Source organism: Cornus florida, unplaced genomic scaffold (assembly GCF_030987335.1).
Source record: "Cornus florida cultivar Cherokee Brave unplaced genomic scaffold, ASM3098733v1 CherokeeBrave_3.0.0_Hap2_Chr04, whole genome shotgun sequence".
In the NCBI taxonomy this organism is placed as follows: Eukaryota; Viridiplantae; Streptophyta; class Magnoliopsida; order Cornales; family Cornaceae; genus Cornus; species Cornus florida.
The window spans coordinates 45506994-45509237 of NW_026775574.1; the positions used below are offsets into that span (position 1 = coordinate 45506994).

Sequence of the window (2244 nt, forward strand, 5' to 3'; positions counted from 1 at the left end):
TCAGTTCTCATAGATGGAAGGGTAATACTCTTTCAAGTATACCCCATTCACAGGATGCTTGTGAGGTCCTCCATCTATATCCATCAATCTATAAACTCCTTTTCCAAGGACTCGTTCCACCAAGTAAGGACCATTCCAATTAGGGGTCCACTTTCTATATTCCTTATCTTTGACTCTTGGTGGAAATCTGACTTGCCATACCAGGTCTCCTTTAACAAATGCCTTTGCCTTAACCTTCTTGTTGTATGCCCGCATGACTTTCTTCTTTTGAGCAACAATATGGTCCAAGGCATTAAGACGGACTTCATCAAGATCTTTCAATTCCACCAACATGGCATGGTTGTAATATGCTGGAGTTAGCTTATTTTGGAAAGCCACCCTTGCAGACCTAATAGTTATCTCCATTGGCAGGACGGCATCATGTCCATATGTAAGCATATATGGTGTGACGCCAGTACCTGATCTTCTTGAATTTCTGTAAGCCCAAAGAGCTTCGGAAAGTAGGTGATGCCACTCCCTTGGATGATTCTCAATCATCTTTTTAAGGATGTTGAAAATTACTTTGTTGGAAGTTTCAACCTGTCCATTTGATTGGGCAAAATATGGAGTGGAACTGATCACTTGGACACCATACTCGGCACAATAATCAAGAACTTTGTTTCCAACAAAGGAAAGGCCTATGTCTGTGGTGAGAGTCTTTGGAATTCCAAACCTATGAATAATGTGCTTCTTGATAAAATTAATTACTGTTGACTGCTCACAGGTCTTTAATGGAATAGGCTTCACCCACTTTGTAAAATAATTCGTTGCCACCACAATATGAGTGTAGCCATCCGTAGATGGTGGTGTTTCCAATAAAATCGAAAGCCCACCCTCTAAATGGCTATATTTTTACTATTAGCTGCATGTTGATAGCTGGAACTGTGTGGACCGGGCCATGTTCTTGACATGCAATACAAGTCTTTGTAAACTCTAGCAATCTTTTAAAATGCCTTTTCCAATAATAGCTGTACCTTCTAAGAAACCACCTTATCTTGATTCCAGCTTGATGTGCTCCACATATTCCAAGGTGTGATTCTGTCATCACTCTCATGGACTCATTCTTACTAAGACATCTTAACAAAAGTCAATCTTCTTTACTCTTTTTGAAGAGATCTCCATCAATCAAAATATAATAAGATGCCAAAAGCTGAACTCTTTTATCCATATTAATATTAGGCTCCTGCAAGAAATGGATAATTGGTGTTCTCCAATCTTCCAAGTCTAATCTATCTATATCAACATTAAAAATCTCCCATGTCTTCTTAGCAGGTTTGATTCTTTCTAACTCGTCAGCTTGGAAATGACCTGCCATCTCATGCCGTGACTCCACAGAAGGGAGAGTCCTTCTTCTGATTGTAATCAAGGTTTCTTCTACACCAGTGGAACTTTCACTCGAGAGACTAGCTGTGCTAGATCATCAGCCTCCATGTTCGAATGTCTTGGCCAATATTTTTGAGTTGAAAATCATCAAACTGACAAAATAATTCCAAGGCTAAAGAGTGGAAAGGCCTTAAATGCCAGTTGAGACATCTATATTCTTCAGAAAGTTAGCTAAGTATCAAGTTGGAATCTCCAATAATCTGGACCTTATCCACCTTTAGGTCTAGCAGGATTTCCAGCCCAATGATAAGTGCCTCATATTCAGCTTGGTTATTTATATACTTGAAATCCAAGACGAAAGAAAATGTGTTTTTGCTTTCTTTTGGAGAAATGATGACTATTCCAGCTCTGCCTCCATCATGAGTGCTTGATCCATTAAACATGAGAGTCTAAGGTGTATAGTCAAGGTAGAGATTATCCACCTTGTCACATACTTCTGAATCAATCTTCGTAGAAGGATGATCCGTTAGAAATTCTACAATCGCCCTTCCTTTGACTGCCTTTTGTGGAATATATTTAAAAGAAAACTCCATTAAGGCCAATGACCACTTTCCAATGCATCTAGTAATCAAAGGCCTTGAAAGCATATACTTAATCAAATCTGTTTGAGAAATGATATACACGGCCACTAGCAACATGTAGGTTCTCAACTTCATAGCCGCATAATATAAGGAAAGGCACAGCTTTTCAATGGAAGTGTACCTACATTCCATTGGAGTGACCACCCTACTTAGATAATAGATGGCTTACTTCTTCCCCCATTCATTGTTCTAGGATAGAAGAGTTCTAATGGACTCATTAGTGACCGATAAGTATAATCTC

At 39.0% G+C, this 2244-nt stretch overlaps 1 protein-coding gene across 1 annotated transcript; it reads right to left on the reverse strand.

The window, feature by feature from the left end:
* LOC132304939 (uncharacterized) lies at positions 1-1354 on the reverse strand. The gene is made up of 2 exons (XM_059802637.1): positions 1141-1354; positions 1-875 (listed from the first exon to the last, which is right to left on the reverse strand). Exons 1-2 carry the CDS (start codon positions 1352-1354, stop codon positions 1-3), a joined length of 1089 nt encoding a protein of 362 aa, XP_059658620.1.
* Positions 1355-2244: the final 890 nt, after the last annotated feature.

Bases quoted from the DNA above. Each gene is read 5' to 3' on its own strand.
- LOC132304939 (XM_059802637.1), bottom strand. From the start codon at position 1,354: ATGGCAGGTCATTTCCAAGCTGACGAGTTAGAAAGAATCAAACCTGCT. The intron at 876-1,140 runs GTAAAGAAGATT...ATAGCCATTTAG, and splicing joins TGGAGATCTCTTCAAAAAGA to AGGGTGGGCTTTCGATTTTA.